At 36.6% G+C, this 26,010-nt stretch overlaps 2 protein-coding genes across 2 annotated transcripts in view; both read left to right on the top strand.

The window, feature by feature from the left end:
- Nucleotides 1-25,568, top strand: part of LOC142340066 (neutral amino acid transporter 9-like) — a 73,070-nt gene extending 47,502 nt beyond the window's left edge. Inside the window, exons 10-15 of the mRNA XM_075390478.1 lie at nucleotides 4,269-4,379; nucleotides 5,404-5,510; nucleotides 7,514-7,618; nucleotides 7,995-8,143; nucleotides 22,642-22,731; nucleotides 25,262-25,568. Of these exons, the coding sequence (XP_075246593.1) occupies nucleotides 4,269-4,379; nucleotides 5,404-5,510; nucleotides 7,514-7,618; nucleotides 7,995-8,143; nucleotides 22,642-22,731; nucleotides 25,262-25,430 (731 nt within the window). The 3' untranslated portion in view covers nucleotides 25,431-25,568. The remainder of the gene's footprint in view (nucleotides 1-4,268; nucleotides 4,380-5,403; nucleotides 5,511-7,513; nucleotides 7,619-7,994; nucleotides 8,144-22,641; nucleotides 22,732-25,261) is intronic.
- Nucleotides 12,324-17,828, top strand: LOC142344234 (neutral amino acid transporter 9-like). The gene is made up of 3 exons (XM_075395789.1): nucleotides 12,324-12,447; nucleotides 12,824-12,972; nucleotides 17,801-17,828. Exons 1-3 carry the CDS (start codon nucleotides 12,388-12,390, stop codon nucleotides 17,826-17,828), a joined length of 237 nt encoding a protein of 78 aa, XP_075251904.1. The 5' UTR covers nucleotides 12,324-12,387.
- Nucleotides 25,569-26,010: the final 442 nt, after the last annotated feature.

The raw sequence follows: 26,010 nt of genomic DNA, 5'->3' as shown, positions 1-26,010 counted from the left end.
AACCATCAATACTAATTAAAATATTTGATTACAGGGTTTGTCTCTGCGTTCCCATTAGCCAATATGTTTGATCTCCTACATGTTCATTCAATTGGTTTCTGTAAGTTGTTACATATGACTATGGCTAAGTTAAAGAAAATTCAAATTCTTAAATAGGGTTCCTCTTGTGAACCTCTCGTTTAGACAGCTGAGTTACCCATTATAACGCTAAACCTATTGCGAATAACCTGTTCGCATTCTCCCAATCTAAGAAACTGTAATAGCCGCCGTCAGCCTCCTAAACGGCTATTATTTAGGCGCTCTCCTTTTCGCTTTTACTTTTGATCACGTTTTTCATAAGTCACGATTTTCACGTTTGACTTCTTACCTCAGTCACTCTTTCAACTGAATGGATTCTAAATTCTTTCATGCATTGAATTGAGCAATGTAGTGAATACGGTCAATATCAAAAGAGTAAAGTGAGCTTTAGTTGTCCCCCAAGTGCTAATAGTGGTGCAGCTGCTGGGATGGCCTTAATTTAAGGTTAAAAGGTCATTTTTAGGAGCTTTTGGGCTCAAAATGGTGCAATTTTTCATGTTTTTGTTATTTTTTTGAGTTTCTTTGTTTGATTAGTCTTAGTTTGAAGTTTTTAAAAGTTGATTAAGGTGGTTTGCGACACAAAATTGCTTGTTATGACCATTTTATGAGCTAGAAGTTTTGGTACTACAAACACAAACTCGCGAAAGGATACTAATTTTTGCAATTTTTTTCAGGTTTTTTTAAAAATTTGTCTTTTTTGAGTTTTTTTAAGCCCTAGGTGCCAAGGAACCTCCTCTAGAGTTTGATAAAGGGTTTGATGATAGATTACTGCATAGTTTCTAGTGGTAATGGAACGGTTTTCAACTTTTTGCCATCATGAATTTTAGCATTTTTTGACAAAGCTTACAATTCTTTCATATTTTTTGACATTTTTTGTCATTATTCAGGTTGTTTGAGTCCCAGGGGCCAGAAAACCTCATTAGCGGTTGGATGATAAGTTACTCAAAAATTTTTAGTTGCCTTGGAATAGGTTTCAACTTTTGAATATCACAAATTTTAGCAATTTTTTGACAAAATTCGCATTTTTTTCAGGTTTTTAAAAAATTTGTAATTTTTTCAGTTTTTCCAGCTTCAAGGACCAGGCAATCTCCTTTGAGGTTTGTTAATAGGGCACTTCATAGTTTCTAGTAACAATGGAATGGTTTTTAACATTTTAATGTCTCGAATTTTAGCATTTTTTTTGATAAAATCTGCAATTTTTTTAAGGTTTCCTAAAGTTTTTGTCAGTTTTTGATATTCGTCCATTCTCAAGTGCAAAACCTATTGCACGTTCTGATAAAAAGTTACTGCATGGTTTTTAGTCTCAATGGATTTGTTTTCCACAATTTAACCTTTCGACTTTTGGAAGTTCATTGATAAAATTTGCAAGTTTTTTCAAAACATTTGTTTTTTATTTATTTTTCTTGTCTCAGTAGACAGGTAACCTCTTCCAGTGTTTTATTGTATGTTATTAAATAATTAATAAATGCTGGGGGGCAATTGAAAGGTTTTCAACATTTTAATAGAACGAATTTCTATTTTTTGAAGTTTGAATTTTTTTCTAAAAATTATTGCCTATCGATCTATGAGCCAACGAGTTTTTTAAAGCTTCGAATTGGGTTACTGGATAGCCTTTAGAGACATAGAAATGATTCTGAAGATATTTATATCACAATTTTCAGCAACATTTTCTGATAATTTGCAATTGATTTCTTTTTTAAATTTTTTGGTCATTTTCGGGTTTATCATCGATCTTCAAGGGCCAATGAATATTTTTCAGGTCTGGCAGATATAATACTGGACCGATTTCAGAAACAAAAATTGATTTTGAACATATTTTTGAAATAGGTAATTTTAATGGGAAAAAATTTTGTCTTAGGTTTGAAGGCTTCGAGTTTTAGCAATGAGTATATTTTGTTTAGTTTTGATTCTTTTAATTTCTCAATTTTTTGAGATGATTTGTTTGTGTTCTGACTGGAATTGTTCAATTGATCTGGTAAGGTAGAGTACGTCTGAGTTTTTCTTTCAATTCTTTGAATTGTATTTCAGGACTTGTCCTGCTATGTTTTTTACGACTCGAAGAGGAGTATTGGAGAAGTCCTTTTTTTTAATCAATTTTATTGGAGTGATTTTTGAAGCGGGAAATGAAACGCATGAAAAAATTTGGAGTGATTTGCTTGCTGAACAAAACTGAAGAGCGGAGTGAAAGAGTGGTTTTTTGTTCATACCGCTGTTTTTGAGAGAACGAGAAACTGATGTGTGAAAAAATTTTCTCTGAGCGAGCGAATTTTTTTTGTTCACGTGCGGCTTTTAAAAGCAGTTTTTTGCAATTTTTCTGTCTTATGAGGTTTGATTATGATATTGTATTCGATTTGGGCTCGTTCTGATAGGAATTGAAAGTTTCAAGTAGTTAATTTGAGTTTTATGCAAATTTGGAGGTTTTTGATCAGTTTTGCTGATTTTTCGATGAAATTTAATGTATTTTGGCCTTTTGTTTTGTTTTACTGCGTAAAGTGCAATTTGCATAGAAGCTCGTTACTCAAGGATCATCAGGGATACAAATTGATTACAATTTTGTTGTTATAAAACGTTTTTTCTGAAGAAAAATGACAGAAAAATTAGGAATTTAACCAGTTTTTGTAAATTTTTGGCTTTTCGTTTTTTTTTCAATGGTAGACAACTTCTTTAGCTTGTTATGACTTGCCCATTTTTTCGCGAGCATTTCATTGCTCTATTTGCTCAAAGTAACTTTATTTGGCTTTATTTTCTCCTGAAAAATTTAAAAACACCCTACTTTTTCTCGTTTTTTGTTTGTTCAATTTGGTTTTAAATGTCGTTTCTATTCTTCCTCAACCTTTGATAGCATTTGGGGAGTTTTCTAGTGGACGTCAGTTGTTGAAGCTCTTTTGGACGTCTCTCATTTTGATTGATATTATTTTTGAGTTGTTTTTGTTGAAGAAAATCGAGTAAATCAGAGAAAATTTTAGCCACTTTTTGTCTTTTTTCTAAGTTTGTTGCCTATTTCTTCCAATTTAATCTTTTTTGTTGGTAATTTTTTCTCAATAAGGAGCATTTTTGTAGGTGTCGATACTATGAATTTGCACTTGAAGGCTTAGCAGGGCAGTTTTCATTTAAACAAATTATACAAATCTCTGTTTAATGTTTCTCTGCAAGTACTAGGTGGGCGATTAATCTAGCCAAATATATAACTAATTGATTTATATGAGTTATGGATGGGAAGCTACATGTTATCTTTTTGTAGAGAATTTTGTTTGGATTTTTAGAGAATTTTATTTTTTGATTTGGTCCTTTGTCAAGTTTCCAGTTCTCCAGTCTTTTCTTTGTGAATTGGTTACACTGTCTGTCGATTGATAATATGCTGTTGATACATCTGATTAGTGAGAATAGTCAGATTTCTACTTCGAGTCGTTTCTGGAATTCTTCCGGCTATGTTTTTTTTACTTCGTCGAATAAAAAATGTTTCGCTTTACCTCATGTTGCCGCTTTTTCAACATTTTGCGTGATATCTTTTTGACTTCTCTAGGCTAGTTTCTCTCTTCTCTCATTTTGCTAAAATTGATTTTGAACATCAGTTGCTCAGCAAAGCAATTCAAAATGAACAGAGTCGGTATAAAAAATTGAAGTCAGAAGTAGAAACGGGATAAACCCATAAAGCCCAATTTTAGATGTCCGCTATTTGAACGTCTTTCCTATAAGTCTTAGTTACCATCTCTAATGCTTATTGGTATTGATACTAGCCCCTGTAGCCTCTCTCTAAGAAACAGAAGTACGTTTTGTTCAACTACGAAATGCCATCAAAATAAATTGGACTTAAAAAATGTTTTTGTACAAAAATCTTTTTCAATATCTTCTATTCTTTCAATCCCAATCATGCTTATTGGAATCAACGGCCGCTATTTTCCGGCAATCTGCCGGGTATGTTTTATTTTCCGTTTCAATCCCGATATGCGTCTAGCGCGTCAACGGCGGCTATTTTCCGGCAATCTGCCGGCTATGTTTTATTTTTCAATCCCATTGGATGTCAGGCTGTCTTGTTACTTTCCAGCTTTGTTTATGCATTCTGCACTTAGTATTCTTCATCCTCAATTTTTCTTTAGAAAATGCACCGTGTTCATCTTCTGTATTTATCAACTTATTCCATGTGAACTAAAACGAACTGCTGATTTGAATAGAAGTTTGTTGATTTTTAGGCACCATATCGGTGATCTACGTGATCTGCTTCCTCATAATGAAAGCGTGTTCTTGGGGCATCAATGTAAAGTCACTCTACTACCCATTTGAAGACCAGTCTTCTGTACCACGTGAGTTCTCAACCACCATACGCTACCCACCTTTTACATAATCGTCACGTTTTAAATGGAAGCAATATTTGATTTGTTCTACTTATCAATGATTGAGCAGCTGTTTATTGACAACGTGATTAAATTCCATCGAGGGGCATAGAGTTTACTTATGCAACAAATGCACATATTATTAAGCAGTTGATTCTTAAAACTCGAAATAGTTTTTAGCACACATTTAACATTCAAAGGGCAATCAAAGTTTGATGAATTACCTAGGTGACTTGATAAGAATTTAAGCTGCCAAGATGAGGTAAGGAACCTCTTATGAAAAATGGCTTCCGGCATCAAAGCAATTTTTGCAATAAAAAATATTTCTCAGTTCATTCCAGAATAAGATTGATGAAAGCATTGGTACTCAGTCAAGTTCATTTTAGTGCCCTTTTGCTAAGTACCATCAAACAAGTCATGTTTAATCTGAAAAATGTTTGACTCATCATGTGACCTGAGACTGAGATATCTAATGCTACCGATTTGTTAATTGCTCTCAAGCGAATATTGTAGCAATTATATAAGACCTGTGGTCTTTTTTATGCGATTTTTCGCTTGACCGACTTTTCATCTGATCTTTTTTGACTTTTCATCCTCAAAACGGTATAAACAGGTAACGCCTAGGGGCAGTGTATTTTTAGAGCCTTATGGCTTACTGGTCTCTAAGTATGCGGTTCACCGAAACTGTTTTGGGAGACAGAAAGGCGGTTCTTTGACTCCCCCTCCCCCGCCACATCAGCCCCCCCCCCCCATCCCCACCCCGTGCACGTCGTCGTTCCACCCGTAACCCAATGCGCTCCACTCCCGCGCCTCCTTTTGCTGCGGTATCTTATATCTGACTCTGACAATGGAATTGAGGTATTTTTTCTCAATCATATTTGTGGGATCTATGAGTTCAAAAGAAATCGTTTGAATGTCTGGTATATAGCGGGAAACAATTTAGATCTTTTTTATTGATAATAGTGGTTGAGGTTGTCATTTGAGTTGGTTTCAGTGTTCGGGAGTCAGTTCGCCTCGTTGAGTGGCATTGCAATGCTGGCTTTCTTCTCACATAACGCAGCTGTCACTGTCCTCAGGAATCAGAAGAACCCAAAAAACAATGTTAGTAATCTCGCGAGAGTATATTATTAATAGCCGCAAAGCGATGGCTGGGGCTATCATTGGCCTTTTCTTTTTTAAATTCAAACAATTTGAATTGTATTGGGGCGCTGTCTTTTTTAAGATCTGTTCACACATTTTCATTACTTTTGAAGTCGAGTTGGGAATTGATTTTGGTCACGCCGAAAACGGAAGTAGAGCCAAAAAGCGAGTGCTTTGCTGTGTGAAATTTACTCCAATTTCAGGGTAGAGTGATAAAGTGGTGTTTGAACAAAAATTCGCTTTATCGATTGTCATTTTTTTAAATGGCGCGAAGCGATTACGGCTATTATTGGGGACATCGTGGTTTTTTTTAAATTCGTCGTCTCCATCGATGATTCTTACGACCTGACTTGGAATTGATTTTTAGTGACCTCTACTGCTTTGCAGTTAAAATTTGTGTACGTGATGTCATTTTTTCTGCTTTTAGGTCAATTGCGTGACTTACCTCACTCAAAAACATGACTTCTGAAATCACTTAATGAACTTCAGATTTTATGAACATTTAATAGTTAAAGATCAATATTGTGCACGCAAATAGTGCCAAACGTAAATTCCCTAATTCTTGAGTATAGGGTCTTGAGTTTTGGATTGAGAATATCAATTTGAAAAAGCTCTATTAGGACTTTTTCCTTTTAGAGCGTATGTGTCTCATAAAAATGAGTCCGACGGCGTTTTACGGCGTTTTTTCTAATCCATTTGTTCTAATTCTATGTCTAGTCTATTGTTTGGTCGTTGAAAATTCTTTGAATTATGTCAGGACTTGTGAGCTATTTTTTTTCATTTCGTCAAGATTTTTGTTACGACCATTTTTAATCTGCTTTTAGTTCGTCCGTTCATGCAGTTTCATCGGAATTGCGTGCGTGACTTCATTTTTCATTCTTATTGGAGAGAGTTATTAATTTGCGTGATCAACTTTTTGTCACAGGTGACGTACCTCACTTCCATAAATGACTTCCTCACGCTGAAATTGACTTTTGTTTACTTTAATTCAAAGAGATAAGGTCAAGTGTGTGTGCAGGTGTGTGTGTGCGTGTGTGTTTGTGTGTGTGTGTGCGTGCGAGCGTGTGCATATGCGTGTGTCTGTGGGTGTGTGTGTCACTCAATTGAAGTTTAATTGAGAGCTGCTAATAGACGCAGCAATAAGTTAAACAGATTCTTAATCAAAATATAACATCTCAGCATTTGTTTAGATCTATTTTCTCGGGACTGCAGATCTGCGAAGCCATTGCGGCTATTTGCCGCAATCTAGCAGCTGTTTTGTTTCCAGCTATGTTTAAATTTTGCTTGATGCTTTTCCGCTTTTGTTCTAGAACATTGTTTGATTTCTTGTGACTTTTTCACAATTTAGTTCTTCATTTTTTAGTGATCTAAGTTGCTCGCGGTCTGAAAAAAAGTTCATTGCCTAAAGGGATTTGAGCGAAAAGAAATCAAAGTGTTTGTATCTGAGTGGTTAAGATATCAGGCTGACAACATGGAGGTCGGGCTTCGAAACCCCGCGGGGAAGTTTTTATTTGCACCCAAAAAACATTTCGAAGCTACACCTCCGCTAAATGAAATTGACCCCATCTGTCGTTCGAAAGCAATTCATCCGATGCTAGTCGGTTTATATTTCGTCATTGATTTGCAGCTTTATCGTTTTTTTTGAACCAGAAATTTAATTACTAAATTCAATGTAAATCTCCCCAAACTATTCAAACAGACTCAAAAGCTTGAAATTCAGCAAATTTTAGTTTAATACAATCGTGGTTGATTGTTTTGGAAATGTTTTGGAAATTTAAGGTTAATTCTTGATCAGATGCCCAGGTTAGCAGCGCTTTGGATAACATTTCTGGTACTTCAATAAGAAGTAAAGTTTGATTGTCTCCCCTCTCATTGTCTGAGACAAAAGTGTTAAAGTATCATAAGTGTCTTTGCTGTTTCGGATTTCTTATCCCTTATGCGTCATCATTGTTTGTTGTGTCTAGACGCGTGATGTTATTCTGGGGTACACGGTGGGACTGTCGACTTACATGTGTTCTGGCTTCATCTTCTATCTTTCATACCCGCTTAACAAGAGTTGCATTGAACAGGCGAGTTGCTTTCATCAATTTCTGTCGTACGATGAGGCGCAATGTGAGCTCTTTCTACCGGTAGAGAAACAGGAGACATTTAAAACATGTTGATATTTTGTTCTCACAAAACTTGTCTTGGGATTTTCTGGTGCGGTAATATCAAAATGAAATCAAATATTTGCCCATCTGCAAAGGTAGTTACCTCCAAAACAAAAACGATACTTAAATGTAATTTAGAGAAATTCGATGGTTCGCACATATGCCGAGACGGGCAGTTACAATGATTTGTTTGTTCACCGGGCTTGTTTATTCAGAGGGCAGCCAATTAAAATTTTGTGTCATTGTCTCACCCAATATGGTTGATTTAATATGAGTGAATGTCTATTGTTTTTAGAACCTGTTGGACAATTTTCTCTCCTCCGATCTGTTCAGCTTCATTGGACGTATCTTCCTCTTTTTCCAGATGCTGGCCGTGTTTCCACTCTTGGCATTTGTTGTTCGTTTTCAATTCTACCACTCCTTCTTCCACCAGCCAAACCCATCGTTAGTACTGACCTCCTCTGCAGCAATTATTAATTGCTCTCAAACGAAGTTTGTAGCACTTATATTAGTCCTGCTGGTCTTTTTATGCGATTTTTAGAACTACTGATTTTATAATAATTTATAATAGCCGCCCTCATCTTCTCAGCCGGCTATTATAGTGCTCCTAATTTTTTACAATTCAAAGAATTTGAATTGTATTAGGGCGCTGTCTTTTTTTTTAAGATCTGTTCACACATTTTCATGATTTTTGAAGTCAAATTGGAGTAGTGATTTTGGTCACGCCGAATCAGAAAATGGAGCGAAAAAGCGAGTGGTTTTGCGGCGTGATTTTTTTTCGCTCTAATTTTAAAGTAGAGTGAGAAAACGGTGTTTGAACAAAAATTCGGTTTCTCGGTAGTGATTTTTTGTTCCCATGCGGCAATTTCACTCTGATTTTTACTGTTTTTTCGATTTTTTGGATCGGATTCACAGCTCATTCTATGCCCAGTTTTTTGTTTGAATTAAAATTTCATTTCTCGCTAGTGGTTTTTTTGTTCACATGCGGCATTTTGACATTGATTTTCTCTTTTTTCTTATTTTTTATCTGACTTTTTTTATAAACGGTTTTCTCAATTCACCCAGTCCATTCTAGGTCTAGTTTTGCTGTTTAATCAATGAAAATTCTTTGAATTGTACGCCAGGACTTGTACTGCTATGTTTTTTACTTCGTCGAACAAAAAAATGTTTCGCTTTACTTCATTTAGCCACTTTTTCAACATTTTGCGTGAAATCTTTTTGACTTGTCTAAGCTAGTTTCTCTCTTCTCTCATTCTGTTAAAAGGGATTTTGAACATCAGTTGCTCAGCAAAGCAATTCAAAATGAACAGAGTAAGTATAAAAATTGAAGTCAGAAATAGAAAGGGGATAAACACATTAAGCCCGATTTTAGATGCCCGCTATTTGAACGTCGTTCCTATAAGTCTTATTTACCATCTCTAATGCTTATTGTTATTGATGGTAGCCCCTGTAGCCTCTCTCTAAAGCAGAAGTTTGTTCAACTACAAAATGCCATCAGAATAAATCGGACTTACAAAATTTTTTTGTACAAAAATCTTTTTTTTCAATATTTTTTATTCTTCTAATCCCAATCATGCTTATTGGAATCAACGGCGGCTATTTTCCGGCAATCTGCAGGGTATGTTTTATCTTAATTTTTTGGCTGCCATGTTGTAAGTTGGGCTTTGCTATATTGACATTATCTTGGTTTTTTTACAATTCAATTAATTTTCTACATATTTTAATGAATTTCGATGTCAAATTACGCTGAAATAGGAATGTGATGCGAACACGCGAGAGGTTTTGCGGCGTGAAGTTTTTTCATTTCGATTTTGAAGCATAATTTTTTAAAGACTTTTTAGAATCAATTGCTGGTCATTTCTAGTCATTGCTAATTTCTCTCAAACGAACTTTGTAGCATTTATATTAGTCCTGTAGTCTTTTTACGACTGGAAGAGGAAAATTGTTTTATTTAGCTGACGTAATTTTCTTCATGACTTGTACTTTTGATTTTTGTTTTCGAACATTGTCTTCTCCTTTAGAACATTGGACTTAACTTAGTAGTTATAGCTGCGAAGCTGAGGGGAGCTATATTGCAGTGCTCTTGGTTTTTTTTTGTTTCATCATCTGACGCTCTCTTTCATTTTACATTTGTTCACACAGCAAAGCTGAAAAGCTAAAAAATATTTCTGAATGACTTCTTTCTCTCACTAACAGCGTTTGTGCGCGTGACGTCATTTCTCATTCTCTCTCTAGCAAAGATTTTAAGTTCATTTGCGTGATTAGATTTTGATCATACGTGACTTACCTCACTAAATTGAATTTTGTACTTTGAAACTTAAGTTTAATTTGAGTTAGTTTAGGGTCAAAGGAATTCATATATGCAGTAAATGTCCCTAAGAAAAGGTTTCTGCTGAATGAATTTTATCAAGCTTTATTAATTTATCGATGAATGTTTTTTTACCTAGTCTTTTGAGAGGCGTCATTTTTTTCAATTTATATCTCTATCTGTGTCTATCTCAACTATACGGCACGCAAGTCTTTATTCTTTCGCAGCTATTCCAGTAATCTGCCGGCTATGTTTATGTATATATAACAGTAGCTTAGTTTGTAATGTATAGTAATTAGCATTCTCTGTAATATTGAGGACATTTTGAGAATTTGATCCCCTAAGGGATCCCCTACATATCCCAGCCACCCCCCTTCAACTATTTACCCACAATAAACCCTACGCCTAACCCTAACCCCCATCTCACGGCCGCACACGCTTACCCCTTACCAACCCCCTGGGAACCTATGTAACACCTACCTTACCTACCTAATCCCCCTCCTCTTATCTACTCCCCCACCTACCTGAACGCCCACAAATACACCTGACCACATTCCTAACTAAAAATTGGTTGTTTCTAATTATATATGTTTCCTTTTTTGGTATTTCTGAAATAGGTATGATTTGTTTGATATTTTTGAATTAGGTAGGATTAGTTTTTAATGCACGGCTCTTTGAGTCGTTTCCGGTATTCTAAGCAGTTATTGTAAACGTGTTGGTGTTTTTTGCGACTCGAAGAGGAGTGTTGAGATTCTACCGGTTTTTCTTAGCGGACGCAAGTTTGCTCATGACTTGAACTTTTGACTTTTATTTTTGAGCATTGACTTCTGTTTTATAACGTTGTACTCTAATAGTCGTTTTTTTGTAATATACAGTAATTTGGAACTGCTCTTAATATTAAATGTGAAAATGTCACTCCAAGAATTTTTGATCCCATATAAGTGGATCCCCTAGCTATCTGATCTACCCCTCACCCACCCCCACCTATCCCGGCACCTACTGCTACCCCCACCTACCTACGCCCCCTCCCCCGCCACCGACCCACATTCTTAACTTAAAGTTGGTTCTTTCCAACAATATATTGCATTGTTTGTATTTCTTTTGATATTTCAGAAATAGGGGGATTTATTGAAAGTTTTTATTGCACGGCTCCTCGATTCCTTTCCGATATTCTACTGGCCATGTTTTATGCAATTTTTCGCTTGACTGATTTTTTGTCTGACCCATTTGACTTTCCGTCCTCAAAAACGGGATAAACAGGTAGCCCAGACGGCATTACGCTCTCTTAGAGCCTTTTAGCTCAATAGGTTCCGAGTATGCTATTCAAAGAAGCTGTTTTGGAGACATATAGGTATGGTATGAAGGTTGGTTCTTTGGGTTTGAATGAAACCTTCACCCCCCCCCCCTACTTCACTCCTCCCCCAATCCCCCTGCACATCGTTCAGGCCGTAAGGGCGTGGACCCGAGAAGCCAAAGACCTCCCACCGTTGCCCCGTCAGTTATAGCCCCGAGGGCAGTAAGTAGCTAGGCCACTCTCTAAGAGCCTTACGCATTTTTAGTCTAACTGTGCAATTCACAGAAACTGTTGAGGATGCATAAATTTATGGTATGAAGGGCGGTTCTTGAGAATTTCCGCCATTCAATTAAGCTTATGTGAGCCTACCTAAGTGGCACTTAGCTACTGACAAAGCCAACGGCTCCCCAGTCGTTTGAGAACAATGCGCGCGGTGATAGTCGATTGTTTGTATAAGCGTCAGATACTTATCAGGTATTCTGTTGTGATTTGTGAGTATTGAGTAAAGTAATTGTATGTAGGGTTGGTTCCATCGCAACAATTTATCCTATCTAGTACTGTTTCAATCAGTGAAAGACTGAATAAAGCATACGTTATACTTATTCTACGCGAGTAACGAAAGAAATGTCAGAGAACTCTCTCGAATTAATGTTTCAGCTATCCACAGATAATTTCTCTCAAATAATTTCGTCATTGATTTGCAGCTTTATCGTTTTTTTTGAACCAGAAATTTAATTACTAAATTCAATGTAAATCTCCCCAAACTATTCAAACAGACTCAAAAGCTTGAAATTCAGCAAATTTTAGTTTAATACAATCGTGGTTGATTGTTTTGGAAATGTTTTGGAAATTTAAGGTTAATTCTTGATCAGATGCCCAGGTTAGCAGCGCTTTGGATAACATTTCTGGTACTTCAATAAGAAGTAAAGTTTGATTGTCTCCCCTCTCATTGTCTGAGACAAAAGTGTTAAAGTATCATAAGTGTCTTTGCTGTTTCGGATTTCTTATCCCTTATGCGTCATCATTGTTTGTTGTGTCTAGACGCGTGATGTTATTCTGGGGTACACGGTGGGACTGTCGACTTACATGTGTTCTGGCTTCATCTTCTATCTTTCATACCCGCTTAACAAGAGTTGCATTGAACAGGCGAGTTGCTTTCATCAATTTCTGTCGTACGATGAGGCGCAATGTGAGCTCTTTCTACCGGTAGAGAAACAGGAGACATTTAAAACATGTTGATATTTTGTTCTCACAAAACTTGTCTTGGGATTTTCTGGTGCGGTAATATCAAAATGAAATCAAATATTTGCCCATCTGCAAAGGTAGTTACCTCCAAAACAAAAACGATACTTAAATGTAATTTAGAGAAATTCGATGGTTCGCACATATGCCGAGACGGGCAGTTACAATGATTTGTTTGTTCACCGGGCTTGTTTATTCAGAGGGCAGCCAATTAAAATTTTGTGTCATTGTCTCACCCAATATGGTTGATTTAATATGAGTGAATGTCTATTGTTTTTAGAACCTGTTGGACAATTTTCTCTCCTCCGATCTGTTCAGCTTCATTGGACGTATCTTCCTCTTTTTCCAGATGCTGGCCGTGTTTCCACTCTTGGCATTTGTTGTTCGTTTTCAATTCTACCACTCCTTCTTCCACCAGCCAAACCCATCGTTAGTACTGACCTCCTCTGCAGCAATTATTAATTGCTCTCAAACGAAGTTTGTAGCACTTATATTAGTCCTGCTGGTCTTTTTATGCGATTTTTAGAACTACTGATTTTATAATAATTTATAATAGCCGCCCTCATCTTCTCAGCCGGCTATTATAGTGCTCCTAATTTTTTACAATTCAAAGAATTTGAATTGTATTAGGGCGCTGTCTTTTTTTTTAAGATCTGTTCACACATTTTCATGATTTTTGAAGTCAAATTGGAGTAGTGATTTTGGTCACGCCGAATCAGAAAATGGAGCGAAAAAGCGAGTGGTTTTGCGGCGTGATTTTTTTTCGCTCTAATTTTAAAGTAGAGTGAGAAAACGGTGTTTGAACAAAAATTCGGTTTCTCGGTAGTGATTTTTTGTTCCCATGCGGCAATTTCACTCTGATTTTTACTGTTTTTTCGATTTTTTGGATCGGATTCACAGCTCATTCTATGCCCAGTTTTTTGTTTGAATTAAAATTTCATTTCTCGCTAGTGGTTTTTTTGTTCACATGCGGCATTTTGACATTGATTTTCTCTTTTTTCTTATTTTTTATCTGACTTTTTTTATAAACGGTTTTCTCAATTCACCCAGTCCATTCTAGGTCTAGTTTTGCTGTTTAATCAATGAAAATTCTTTGAATTGTACGCCAGGACTTGTACTGCTATGTTTTTTACTTCGTCGAACAAAAAAATGTTTCGCTTTACTTCATTTAGCCACTTTTTCAACATTTTGCGTGAAATCTTTTTGACTTGTCTAAGCTAGTTTCTCTCTTCTCTCATTCTGGTAAAAGGGATTTTGAACATCAGTTGCTCAGCAAAGCAATTCAAAATGAACAGAGTAAGTATAAAAATTGAAGTCAGAAATAGAAAGGGGATAAACACATTAAGCCCGATTTTAGATGCCCGCTATTTGAACGTCGTTCCTATAAGTCTTATTTACCATCTCTAATGCTTATTGTTATTGATGGTAGCCCCTGTAGCCTCTCTCTAAAGCAGAAGTTTGTTCAACTACAAAATGCCATCAGAATAAATCGGACTTACAAAATTTTTTTGTACAAAAATCTTTTTTTTTCAATATTTTTTAATCTTCCAATCCCAATCATGCTTATTGGAATCAACGGCGGCTATTTTCCGGCAATCTGCAGGGTATGTTTTATCTTAATTTTTTGGCTGCCATGTTGTAAGTTGGGCTTTGCTATATTGACATTATCTTGGTTTTTTTACAATTCAATTAATTTTCTACATATTTTAATGAATTTCGATGTCAAATTACGCTGAAATAGGAATGTGATGCGAACACGCGAGAGGTTTTGCGGCGTGAAGTTTTTTCATTTCGATTTTGAGGCATAATTTTTTAAAGACTTTTTAGAATCAATTGCTGGTCATTTCTAGTCATTGCTAATTTCTCTCAAACGAACTTTGTAGCATTTATATTAGTCCTGTAGTCTTTTTACGACTGGAAGAGGAAAATTGTTTTATTTAGCTGACGTAATTTTCTTCATGACTTGTACTTTTGATTTTTGTTTTCGAACATTGTCTTCTCCTTTAGAACATTGGACTTAACTTAGTAGTTATAGCTGCGAAGCTGAGCGGAGCTATATTGCAGTGCTCTTGGTTTTTTTTTTGTTTCATCATCTGACGCTCTCTTTCATTTTACATTTGTTCACACAGCAAAGCTGAAAAGCTAAAAAATATTTCTGAATGACTTCTTTCTCGCTTTACTTCATTTAGCCACTTTCAACATTTTGCGTGAAATCTTTTTGACTTGTCTAAGCTAGTTTCTCTCTTCTCTCATTCTGGTAAAAGGGATTTTGAACATCAGTTGCTCAGCAAAGCAATTCAAAATGAACAGAGTAAGTATAAAAATTGAAGTCAGAAATAGAAAGGGGATAAACACATTAAGCCCGATTTTAGATGCCCGCTATTTGAACGTCGTTCCTATAAGTCTTATTTACCATCTCTAATGCTTATTGTTATTGATGGTAGCCCCTGTAGCCTCTCTCTAAAGCAGAAGTTTGTTCAACTACAAAATGCCATCAGAATAAATCGGACTTACAAAATTTTTTTGTACAAAAATTTTTTTTTTCAATATTTTTTAATCTTCCAATCCCAATCATGCTTATTGGAATCAACGGCGGCTATTTTCCGGCAATCTGCAGGGTATGTTTTATCTTAATTTTTTGGCTGCCATGTTGTAAGTTGGGCTTTGCTATATTGACATTATCTTGGTTTTTTTACAATTCAATTAATTTTCTACATATTTTAATGAATTTCGATGTCAAATTACGCTGAAATAGGAATGTGATGCGAACACGCGAGAGGTTTTGCGGCGTGAAGTTTTTTCATTTCGATTTTGAAGCATAATTTTTTAAAGACTTTTTAGAATCAATTGCTGGTCATTTCTAGTCATTGCTAATTTCTCTCAAACGAACTTTGTAGCATTTATATTAGTCCTGTAGTCTTTTTACGACTGGAAGAGGAAAATTGTTTTATTTAGCTGACGTAATTTTCTTCATGACTTGTACTTTTGATTTTTGTTTTCGAACATTGTCTTCTCCTTTAGAACATTGGACTTAACTTAGTAGTTATAGCTGCGAAGCTGAGCGGAGCTATATTGCAGTGCTCTTGGTTTTTTTTTGTTTCATCATCTGACGCTCTCTTTCATTTTACATTTGTTCACACAGCAAAGCTGAAAAGCTAAAAAATATTTCTGAATGACTTCTTTCTCTCACTAACAGCGTTTGTGCGCGTGACGTCATTTCTCATTCTCTCTCTAGCAAAGATTTTAAGTTCATTTGCGTGATTAGATTTTGATCATACGTGACTTACCTCACTAAATTGAATTTTGTACTTTAAAACTTAAGTTTAATTTGAGTTAGTTTAGGGTCAAAGGAATTCATATATGCAGTAAATGTCCCTAAGAAAAGGTTTCTGCTGAATGAATTTTATCAAGCTTTATTAATTTATCGATGAATGTTTGTTTACCTAGTCTTTTGAGAGGCGTCATTTTTTTCAATTTATATCTCTATCTGTGTCTATCTCAACTATACGGCACGCAAGTCTTTATTCTTTCGCAGCTATTCCAGTAATCTGCCGGCTATGTTTATGTATATATAACAGTAGCTTAGTTTGTAATGTATAGTAATTAGCATTCTCTGTAATATTGAGGACATTTTGAGAATTTGATCCCCTAAGGGATCCCCTACATATCCCAGCCACCCCCCTTCAACTATTTACCCACAATAAACCCTACGCCTAACCCTAACCCCCATCTCCCGGCCGCACACGCTTACCCCTTACCAACCCCCTGGGAACCTATGTAACACCTACCTTACCTACCTAATCCCCCTCCTCTTATCTACTCCCCCACCTACCTGAACGCCCACAAATACACCTGACCACATTCCTAACTAAAAATTGGTTCTTTCTAATTATATATGTTTCCTTTTTTGGTATTTCTGAAATAGGTATGATTTGTTTGATATTTTTGAATTAGGTAGGATTAGTTTTTAATGCACGGCTCTTTGAGTCGTTTCCGGTATTCTAAGCAGTTATTGTAAACGTGTTGGTGTTTTTTGCGACTCGAAGAGGAGTGTTTAGATTCTACCGGTTTTTCTTAGCGGACGCAAGTTTGCTCATGACTTGAACTTTTGACTTTTATTTTTGAGCATTGACTTCTGTTTTATAACGTTGTACTCTAATAGTCGTTTTTTTGTAATATACAGTAATTTGGAACTGCTCTTAATATTAAATGTGAAAATGTCACTCCAAGAATTTTTGATCCCATATATGTGGATCCCCTAGCTATCTGATCTACCCCTCACCCACCCCCACCTATCCCGGCACCTACTGCTACCCCCACCTACCTACGCCCCCTCCCCGCCACCGACCCACATTCTTAACTTAAAGTTGGTTCTTTCCAACAATATATTGCATTGTTTGTATTTCTTTTGATATTTCAGAAATAGGGGGATTTATTGAAAGTTTTTATTGCACGGCTCTTCGATTCCTTTCCGATATTCTACTGGCCATGTTTTATGCAATTTTTCGCTTGACTGATTTTTTGTCTGACCCATTTGACTTTCCGTCCTCAAAAACGGGATAAACAGGTAGCCCAGACGGCATTACGCTCTCTTAGAGCCTTTTAGCTCAATAGGCTCCGAGTATGCTATTCAAAGAAGCTGTTTTGGAGACATATAGGTATGGTATGAAGGTTGGTTCTTTGGGTTTGAATGAAACCTTCACCCCCCCCCCTACTTCACTCCTCCCCCAATCCCCCTGCACATCGTTCAGGCCGTAAGGGCGTGGACCCGAGAAGCCAAAGACCTCCCACCGTTGCCCCGTCAGTTATAGCCCCGAGGGCAGTAAGTAGCTAAGCCGCTCTCTAAGAGCCTTACGCATTTTTAGTCTAACTGTGCAATTCACAGAAACTGTTGAGGATGCATAAATTTATGGTATGAAGGGCGGTTCTTGAGAATTTCCGCCATTCAATTAAGCTTATGTTAGCCTACCTAAGTGGCACTTAGCTACTGACAAAGCCAACGGCTCCCCAGTCGTTTGAGAACAATGCGCGCGGTGATAGTCGATTGTTTGTATAAGCGTCAGATACTTATCAGGTATTCTGTTGTGATTTGTGAGTATTGAGTAAAGTAATTGTATGTAGGGTTGGTTCCATCGCAACAATTTATCCAATCTAGTACTGTTTCAATCAGTGAAAGACTGAAAAAAGCATACGTTATACTTATTCTACGCGAGTAACGAAAGAAATGTCAGAGAACTCTCTCGAATTAATGTTTCAGCTATCCACAGATAATTTCTCTCAAATAATTTCGTCATTGATTTGCAGCTTTATCGTTTTTTTTGAACCAAAAATTTAATTACTAAATTCAATGTAAATCTCCCCAAACTATTCAAACAGACTCAAAAGCTTGAAATTCAGCAAATTTTAGTTTAATACAATCGTGGTTGATTGTTTTGGAAATGTTTTGGAAATTTAAGGTTAATTCTTGATCAGATGCCCAGGTTAGCAGCGCTTTGGATAACATTTCTGGTACTTCAATAAGAAGTAAAGTTTGATTGTCTCCCCTCTCATTGTCTGAGACAAAAGTGTTAAAGTATCATAAGTGTCTTTGCTGTTTCGGATTTCTTATCCCTTATGCGTCATCATTGTTTGTTGTGTCTAGACGCGTGATGTTATTCTGGGGTACACGGTGGGACTGTCGACTTACATGTGTTCTGGCTTCATCTTCTATCTTTCATACCCGCTTAACAAGAGTTGCATTGAACAGGCGAGTTGCTTTCATCAATTTCTGTCGTACGATGAGGCGCAATGTGAGCTCTTTCTACCGGTAGAGAAACAGGAGACATTTAAAACATGTTGATATTTTGTTCTCACAAAACTTGTCTTGGGATTTTCTGGTGCGGTAATATCAAAATGAAATCAAATATTTGCCCATCTGCAAAGGTAGTTACCTCCAAAACAAAAACGATACTTAAATGTAATTTAGAGAAATTCGATGGTTCGCACATATGCCGAGACGGGCAGTTACAATGATTTGTTTGTTCACCGGGCTTGTTTATTCAGAGGGCAGCCAATTAAAATTTTGTGTCATTGTCTCACCCAATATGGTTGATTTAATATGAGTGAATGTCTATTGTTTTTAGAACCTGTTGGACAATTTTCTCTCCTCCGATCTGTTCAGCTTCATTGGACGTATCTTCCTCTTTTTCCAGATGCTGGCCGTGTTTCCACTCTTGGCATTTGTTGTTCGTTTTCAATTCTACCACTCCTTCTTCCACCAGCCAAACCCATCGTTAGTACTGACCTCCTCTGCAGCAATTATTAATTGCTCTCAAACGAAGTTTGTAGCACTTATATTAGTCCTGCTGGTCTTTTTATGCGATTTTTAGAACTACTGATTTTATAATAATTTATAATAGCCGCCCTCATCTTCTCAGCCGGCTATTATAGTGCTCCTAATTTTTTACAATTCAAAGAATTTGAATTGTATTAGGGCGCTGTCTTTTTTTTTAAGATCTGTTCACACATTTTCATGATTTTTGAAGTCAAATTGGAGTAGTGATTTTGGTCACGCCGAATCAGAAAATGGAGCGAAAAAGCGAGTGGTTTTGCGGCGTGATTTTTTTTCGCTCTAATTTTAAAGTAGAGTGAGAAAACGGTGTTTGAACAAAAATTCGGTTTCTCGGTAGTGATTTTTTGTTCCCATGCGGCAATTTCACTCTGATTTTTACTGTTTTTTCGATTTTTTGGATCGGATTCACAGCTCATTCTATGCCCAGTTTTTTGTTTGAATTAAAATTTCATTTCTCGCTAGTGGTTTTTTTGTTCACATGCGGCATTTTGACATTGATTTTCTCTTTTTTCTTATTTTTTATCTGACTTTTTTTATAAACGGTTTTCTCAATTCACCCAGTCCATTCTAGGTCTAGTTTTGCTGTTTAATCAATGAAAATTTTTTGAATTGTACGCCAGGACTTGTACTGCTATGTTTTTTACTTCGTCGAACAAAAAAATGTTTCGCTTTACTTCATTTAGCCACTTTTTCAACATTTTGCGTGAAATCTTTTTGACTTGTCTAAGCTAGTTTCTCTCTTCTCTCATTCTGGTAAAAGGGATTTTGAACATCAGTTGCTCAGCAAAGCAATTCAAAATGAACAGAGTAAGTATAAAAATTGAAGTCAGAAATAGAAAGGGGATAAACACATTAAGCCCGATTTTAGATGCCCGCTATTTGAACGTCGTTCCTATAAGTCTTATTTACCATCTCTAATGCTTATTGTTATTGATGGTAGCCCCTGTAGCCTCTCTCTAAAGCAGAAGTTTGTTCAACTACAAAATGCCATCAGAATAAATCGGACTTACAAAATTTTTTTGTACAAAAATCTTTTTTTTTTCAATATTTTTTATTCTTCCAATCCCAATCATGCTTATTGGAATCAACGGCGGCTATTTTCCGGCAATCTGCAGGGTATGTTTTATCTTAATTTTTTGGCTGCCATTTTGTAAGTTGGGCTTTGCTATATTGACATTATCTTGGTTTTTTTACAATTCAATCAATTTTCTACATATTTTAATGAATTTCGATGTCAAATTACGCTGAAATAGGAATGTGATGCGAACACGCGAGAGGTTTTGCGGCGTGAAGTTTTTTCATTTCGATTTTGAAGCATAATTTTTTAAAGACTTTTTAGAATCAATTGCTGGTCATTTCTAGTCATTGCTAATTTCTCTCAAACGAACTTTGTAGCATTTATATTAGTCCTGTAGTCTTTTTACGACTGAAAGAGGAAAATTGTTTTATTTAGCTGACGTAATTTTCTTCATGACTTGTACTTTTGATTTTTGTTTTCGAACATTGTCTTCTCCTTTAGAACATTGGACTTAACTTAGTAGTTATAGCTGCGAAGCTGAGCGGAGCTATATTGCAGTGCTCTTGGTTTTTTTTTGTTTCATCATCTGACGCTCTCTTTCATTTTACATTTGTTCACACAGCAAAGCTGAAAAGCTAAAAAATATTTCTGAATGACTTCTTTCTCTCACTAACAGCGTTTGTGCGCGTGACGTCATTTCTCATTCTCTCTCTAGCAAAGATTTTAAATTCATTTGCGTGATTAGATTTAGATCATACGTGACTTACCTCACTAAATTGAATTTTGTACTTTAAAACTTAAGTTTAATTTGAGTTAGTTTAGGGTCAAAGGAATTCATATATGCAGTAAATGTCCCTAAGAAAAGGTTTCTGCTGAATGAATTTTATCAAGCTTTATTAATTTATCGATGAATGTTTTTTTACCTAGTCTTTTGAGAGGCGTCATTTTTTTCAATTTATATCTCTATCTGTGTCTATCTCAACTATACGGCACGCAAGTCTTTGTTCTTTCGCAGCTATTCCAGTAATCTGCCGGCTATGTTTATGTATATATAACAGTAGCTTAGTTTGTAATGTATAGTAATTAGCATTCTCTGTAATATTGAGGACATTTTGAGAATTTGATCCCCTAAGGGATCCCCTACATATCCCAGCCACCCCCCTTCAACTATTTACCCACAATAAACCCTACGCCTAACCCTAACCCCCATCTCCCGGCCGCACACGCTTACCCCTTACCAACCCCCTGGGAACCTATGTAACACCTACCTTACCTACCTAATCCCCCTCCTCTTATCTACTCCCCCACCTACCTGAACGCCCACAAATACACCTGACCACATTCCTAACTAAAAATTGGTTGTTTCTAATTATATATGTTTCCTTTTTTGGTATTTCTGAAATAGGTATGATTTGTTTGATATTTTTGAATTAGGTAGGATTAGTTTTTAATGCACGGCTCTTTGAGTCGTTTCCGGTATTCTAAGCAGTTATTGTAAACGTGTTGGTGTTTTTTGCGACTCGAAGAGGAGTGTTGAGATTCTACCGGTTTTTCTTAGCGGACGCAAGTTTGCTCATGACTTGAACTTTTGACTTTTATTTTTGAGCATTGACTTCTGTTTTATAACGTTGTACTCTAATAGTCGTTTTTTTGTAATATACAGTAATTTGGAACTGCTCTTAATATTAAATGTGAAAATGTCACTCCAAGAATTTTTGATCCCATATAAGTGGATCCCCTAGCTATCTGATCTACCCCTCACCCACCCCCACCTATCCCGGCACCTACTGCTACCCCCACCTACCTACGCCCCCTCCCCCGCCACCGACCCACATTCTTAACTTAAAGTTGGTTCTTTCCAACAATATATTGCATTGTTTGTATTTCTTATGATATTTCAGAAATAGGGGGATTTATTGAAAGTTTTTATTGCACGGCTCTTCGATTCCTTTCCGATATTCTACTGGCCATGTTTTATGCAATTTTTCGCTTGACTGATTTTTTGTCTGACCCATTTGACTTTCCGTCCTCAAAAACGGGATAAACAGGTAGCCCAGACGGCATTACGCTCTCTTAGAGCCTTTTAGCTCAATAGGCTCCGAGTATGCTATTCAAAGAAGCTGTTTTGGAGACATATAGGTATGGTATGAAGGTTGGTTCTTTGGGTTTGAATGAAACCTTCACCCCCCCCCCCCCCCCCCCCCTACTTCACTCCTCCCCCAATCCCCCTGCACATCGTTCAGGCCGTAAGGGCGTGGACCCGAGAAGCCAAAGACCTCCCACCGTTGCCCCGTCAGTTATAGCCCCGAGGGCAGTAAGTAGCTAAGCCGCTCTCTAAGAGCCTTACGCATTTTTAGTCTAACTGTGCAATTCACAGAAACTGTTGAGGATGCATAAATTTATGGTATGAAGGGCGGTTCTTGAGAATTTCCGCCATTCAATTAAGCTTATGTTAGCCTACCTAAGTGGCACTTAGCTACTGACAAAGCCAACGGCTCCCCAGTCGTTTGAGAACAATGCGCGCGGTGATAGTCGATTGTTTGTATAAGCGTCAGATACTTATCAGGTATTCTGTTGTGATTTGTGAGTATTGAGTAAAGTAATTGTATGTAGGGTTGGTTCCATCGCAACAATTTATCCTATCTAGTACTGTTTCAATCAGTGAAAGACTGAATAAAGCATACGTTATACTTATTCTACGCGAGTAACGAAAGAAATGTCAGAGAACTCTCTCGAATTAATGTTTCAGCTATCCACAGATAATTTCTCTCAACCTGGCCTCAATCTTTCTGTGCTCTATTGTCGCCTTCATCATACCCAACATTGGAACGGTCACAAGGTATCAATCATTCTAACTCTATTTTATTTACCTGACAAAAGCCTTCTCAAAAGGAAAACATTGAGGTAAAATGGTGTTTCTATGCACAAGTTTGTTTGTCCTTTATTGCTTCATTTTCAATACAATACATTGATTATTTGCCACAATTCAGAAATGAAGTTCTAATGAGAGATCTTTGCCTTTCATATTCCCTTTCAAAACATATTAGCGGCTAATGCGTACACAGCTTGTAATTGAACTTGCTATCCGTGGTGAGAAAGAGTATTGAGCATGCAATAGTACACTTACCAATGCATTCATATTTTGTTCGATAGGACTTTCAATCCTCCAAAATTTTGATGTTTATGGCTACCGGAGTGTAAAGACTTTGTGGCTGCTACATTTAATTGCTCTTGAACGAAGTTCATTAATTGCTCTTGAATGAAGCTCATGGCATTTATTGTAAACGTGTTAGTCTTTTTAAGGAAATTTTTTCGCTTGACCGTTTTTATGCTTTTCTCCTAAAACATTTTTTTTGACTGCTCAAGTGACTTTTCCACGTTTTCATTCTTCATTTTTGACTGATATCACTCCGATTATTGTTCTCATTCCGAAGTAAAGCTTGTTGAGAAAAGAAAAACGAGTGCCGCATAGCCATAAGTTGGGACCGATAGCCGAGTGGGCAGTGCTTCTGATTAGGGATAGTTAGGTCCGTGGTTCGTATCCCGGAGTCAACTGTTCTTCTACTCATAAAGAAAAATTTATCTAAGCTACAGCCCCTGAATTAGATTGTATCGCTTGTCGGACGAGAGCAATCCTTCCGACACTAGTCGGTTTATGTTTAATAATCGCCGTCAGCCTCTCAACGACTATTATTTAGGCGCTCGCTTTTTTACATTTCAAAAAATTTGAATTGTATTGGGGCGCTGTCTTTTTTTAAGATCTGTTCACACATTTTCATGACCTTTGAAGTCAAATTGGAGTAGTGATTTTGGTCACGCCGAAACAGGAAGTGGAGCGTAAAAGCGAGTGGTTGTGCGGCGTGCATTTTTTTGCTCTAATTTTAATGTAGAGTGAGAAAACGGTGTTTGAACAACAATTCGCTTTCTCGCTAATGGTTTTTGTTCACATGCGGCAAGCCAATTTCACTTTGATTTTTTGCTGTTTTTTCCATTTTTTGGATCGCATTTTTTTCCAAATAGTTTTCCCGATTCATTCATTCTAGGCCTAGTGTTTCGTTTGAATCAAATTTCCATTTCTCTCTAGTGGTTTTTTGTTCGCATGCGGCATTTTCACATTGATTTTCTGTTTTTTTTTAATTTTTAATTTTTTTGATCTAATTGTCTTAGAAATGGTTTTCCCAATTCACTCATAGTCCATTCTAGATCTAGTTTTTGTCTATTCAATGAAAATTGTTTGAATTTAACGTCAGGACTTGTCCTGATATGTTTTTTTATAGCTGCGAAGCTGTAAGCTGAGCGTAGCTATATTGCGGTGCTCTTGGTTTTTTTGTTTCGTCGTCTGACGCTCTTTTTTCGTTTTACATTTGTTCACACAGCGAAGCTGAAAAAGTCAAATTTTTTGATTGACTTCTTCCTCTCACTAACGGCATTTGCGCGCGTGACGTCATTTCTAACTCGCTTTAGCGAAAGTTTTTAGGTTATTTGCGTGATTAGATTTTGATCATACGTGACTTACCTCACTCAATAAAATGACTTTTGCACTTTAAAACTTAGGTTTAATTTGAATTTGTTTAAGGTCAAAGGAACTCATATGTGCAGTAAAGGTCCCTAATAAGAGGCTTCTGTGGAATGAATTTTAACAAGCTTTATTGATTTATCGCCGAATGTTTTTTAGCCTAGTTTTTTGAGCGGCGTCGATTTTTTTTTCAATTTAGATCTGTATCTGTTTCTATCTCTATTATATGGCATGCAGGTCTATTCTTTCGCAGCTATTCCGGCAATCTGCCGGCTATGTTTTTAATTTGCTTTACCTTTCGGTCACGTTTTTCGTTTTACATAAGTGACGATACACGTTTGACTTCTGCCTTACTTCACTCACTGTTTCAACTGATTGGATTTTAAATTCTTTCACGCGTTCAATTACACAATGTGGTGAATACTGTCAAAGTCAAACGATCCAAATCAAAGGAGACGGGATAAAGCCCGGTCATTAAGTCACTGAGAATTAGGTTATCAAAGTTCGTTAGAGTATTTGCTACCTGACATTGGTCTCCAGCTGATTAGGTTTCATTTTAGAAGCCGAATTAAGTATAGTGTTAGAATCCAACTGAAACTGCGCGCCAAATTAGAATTTTTTTGACTCTGAAAAAAATATATCTCTTCTTCTGGTTCAATCCCGATGTGCATTCGTATAATGAATTAAATCATGCTTCTTATTATTCCAGCCGTTTTAATTGCAACTGCAGTAGCGCAGTTGCAATATGTTTATCAGAGTTGATTTGACTATTTTAATTGATCCAAGTGGAGATCATGTGAGGCGACGAACTCGGATCCTTAGCATGATTTAAAAACCACTAAGTGTGTTACAGGTTCTCAGGAGCAATTTCGGGAGCCGTGTATGTCTCAATACTGCCGTGTTTGGGAATCATGCAGAGACAGAGGAGTCAGGGCAAGCTCACAGTGTGGTCTGTCCTTCTCAATGGCTCTATCTGTGTGATCGGAATTGCCAACTTAATAGCACAATTCTTTGTCAGTTAACCAATCAATCAAATGTATACTTAGAAGATACTTCTCCAAAGAGGATATTGGGATGATTTATTGTAAAGAAACTAGTAATGATCAATTAGATGTGACAAGATATATAATATCCTGTAGAAATTTAATTTTGTTATTGCACTGCTTTAAATGCTTTCAAACAAACTAACAAATTTTTGGGTCATATGGATCTATTTTGTCGATCGATTTGGCCTCTTTTTGGTGACTTCTTTCTTGAGAATTTTCTTGATTTTGATTGAATTGTCGCATCCAGGATTTTCAGCTGCTGAGCCGTGCAGAAATTCCGGCTGAAAATGGTACCGAAACTGACGCATCACAAAATTTTGCTGAACCCAGAACCGGGCATCTTAGTATGGCAGCAAAATTAAGTCGCGGCGAGACGTCAATCACTGCAAAGGGAAAATAAACGGAGACGTAGGGACGGGGCATAAAGTAAAATGAAGAAATTGCCAGCCTATATGCATTTTTTGAATGAATAATCAATCCTAAATTTTTAATTGATCTAAACAAGTTTTTAGCAATTATTTTAGCCCAGCTGGTTTTTAGCACTCAAAGAGGGTAT

Source organism: Convolutriloba macropyga, chromosome 1 (assembly GCF_964194025.1).
Source record: "Convolutriloba macropyga chromosome 1, txConMacr16.3, whole genome shotgun sequence".
Classification (NCBI taxonomy): domain Eukaryota; kingdom Metazoa; phylum Xenacoelomorpha; order Acoela; family Convolutidae; genus Convolutriloba; species Convolutriloba macropyga.
The sequence above is the reverse complement of the archived record's forward strand: the minus strand, read 5'-3'. Positions and strand labels throughout refer to the sequence as shown.

Bases quoted from the DNA above. Each gene is read 5' to 3' on its own strand.
- LOC142344234 (XM_075395789.1), top strand. From the start codon at position 12,388: ATGTGTTCTGGCTTCATCTTCTATCTTTCATACCCGCTTAACAAGAGT. The intron at 12,448-12,823 runs GCGAGTTGCTTT...TATTGTTTTTAG, and splicing joins ACAAGAGTTGCATTGAACAG to AACCTGTTGGACAATTTTCT. The intron at 12,973-17,800 runs GTTAGTACTGAC...TTAATGTTTCAG, and splicing joins TTCCACCAGCCAAACCCATC to CTATCCACAGATAATTTCTC.